A 2,123-nucleotide genomic window follows, 5' to 3' on the forward strand; every position below is an offset into this window, starting at 1 on the left:
GCATCTTAGATAGCCACTTGCTAGCTTTTAAGACCCCAGATGCCACTCACCAAAGTGGGATGCAGAACATTTTCTTAAACTTTGTCATGCCAATTGAGCTAGATGTCCCCCAAAACCAGGGTCCCCACATCCCTGCCCCTGCTACTCTGTCCCTCAAAGTGTTTGGTTGTATTTAGGAAACTTCTTGGCTTTTGGTTTAGTCCGGTTGTGCTGACTTCCCCTATATTGTGTACTGTCCTCTCCTTCACCTAAGATAATTCTTATCTACTATCTAGTTAGTGAATACCCCTCTCCCTCCCTCCCCACCCTCGTGACAATCAAAGAATGTTTTCTTCTGTGTTTAAACCATTTCTTGAGTTCTTATAATAGTGGACTCATGTAATATTTGTCTAAAGGCAAAACATTTTGATAAATATATTGAAATTACAATTGAAGTAAAGAGTAGCATATGAATTTAGTATTTTTCTTTAGGAAAAGAAATCTACAAGTACCTTGCCCAAATGAAGCAGACTGAAAGCACTTTGAACTCTTGAATTTCACTTAGAATCTTGTGCTAACTTTTTAGCATACAATCATAGCTATATTCTATGACAATTTTTTAATACTTAAAAGTCCCAAGACCTGAATACTACATGATAGTTTTGGCAAAACTAACTAATAATCCTTAAATTGAATACAATACTATACTGGGAATACTTACTTAAAAAATAATAAACTTTGACACAAGTCAACTATATAATTTTAAAATAAACAGCCATGATGTTATATGCATCAAGTTTTATTTGCTTTTTAATTACATAAACGGAACAAATATATTATTCAAAATATTAAATTTTCTTGAAATTTAACAGAGGAAAAGAAACTGAAGTGAAACTGTAGGAATTGCTGAACTTCAGATAAATGTTTCTTCAAAACAAGAGATATTAGTTCCTAAAAGATTCCTCTAAAGTTAAAAAAAAAGATTAAGAAAAACATTAAGCCATTAGGTTATTACTGTTTTAAAAACCTACATGTTTCTTAATGGACATATGTTTATATTTACAGATGGTAAACTTAGTCTCCGGTCTCATAAAACTCAGAAGACACCACTGATGTCTAAACTAAGCAAAACAATAAAAGCTTCATTTATATGTTAAAAAACTTTTAAACTTAAATCTACCTTAACATTATGTTCCAAGAAAACAGGGGATGTTGTATGAATCACTTTCAAGAACAAAAATGCATCATGGGATTGTGCTGATTACTAGCAATATCAATTAAAAACCCAAACAGTGACACATGAACTCAGAGTATCAGCCGGTCCTCGCCTCCCTCCTGAATTACCTGACCAATGGAAGTTTGGCTTTGCTGTTTCAGAAAGCACTGTTTCTTACATTCCATTAATTGTTCAAAATCACGCCACATTTTTGCTTGTTTCATATTTGGACCGTGACTTTCTCGTACAGTTTTTTGTTTTTCCCGGAGTTTCTGTTATTAAAAAAAAAAAAAAAAAAACAAGAATAATTAAATCTCAGTTACAGGGATTTCCTTCTATTGCTATGGTTAGAGGAATATGGCCTGTTTCGTACATTTGATGAAAATAGTTAATTAAACTAGGTTATCCTATGATGTTATCGAAATTAAGATTATAGGGTGGCAACCAATGTCACAAAACAACGTATGTATTAATTGTTTAATGAGAAACTAATTTGCTCTGTAAACCCTCATCTAAAACACAATTAAAAAAAAACCTAAGATTATAAAAGTCAATTAAATTTATGATAGTAGAACAACCTGTGCTTGCTGAAAGTGAAGATGACTTGAAGCACTTACTGGTGAAGATCAAAGACCAGAGCCTTCAGTATGGATTACACCTCAACATAAAGAAAACAAAAATCCTCACAACTGGACCAATAAGCAACATCATGGTAAATGGGGAAAAGATTGAAGTTGTCAAGGATTTCATTTTACTTGGACCCACAATCAACGCCCACAGAAGCAGCAGTCAAGACATCTGACAAGGTACTACTACATTGGGCAAATCGGCTGCAAAGACCTCTCTGAAGTGTTAAAAGGCAAAGATGTCACTGTGAGGGTGGCGCATCTGACCCAAGCCATGGTATTTTCAACTGCCTCATATGCAT

The 2,123-nt window shown here is 34.0% G+C and overlaps 1 protein-coding gene across 1 annotated transcript in view; it reads right to left on the bottom strand.

Moving 5' to 3' along the window:
- Nucleotides 1–921: 921 nt before the first annotated feature.
- The window catches only part of IFT81 (intraflagellar transport 81), a 94,416-nt gene continuing 93,214 nt past the window's right edge, over nucleotides 922–2,123 (bottom strand). Inside the window, exon 17 of the mRNA XM_023733665.1 lies at nucleotides 922–1,467. Coding sequence (XP_023589433.1) covers nucleotides 1,285–1,467 — 183 coding nt within the window. The 3' untranslated portion in view covers nucleotides 922–1,284. The remainder of the gene's footprint in view (nucleotides 1,468–2,123) is intronic.

Source organism: Trichechus manatus, unplaced genomic scaffold (assembly GCF_000243295.1).
Source record: "Trichechus manatus latirostris isolate Lorelei unplaced genomic scaffold, TriManLat1.0 scaffold00061, whole genome shotgun sequence".
Taxonomy (NCBI): Eukaryota; Metazoa; Chordata; class Mammalia; order Sirenia; family Trichechidae; genus Trichechus; species Trichechus manatus.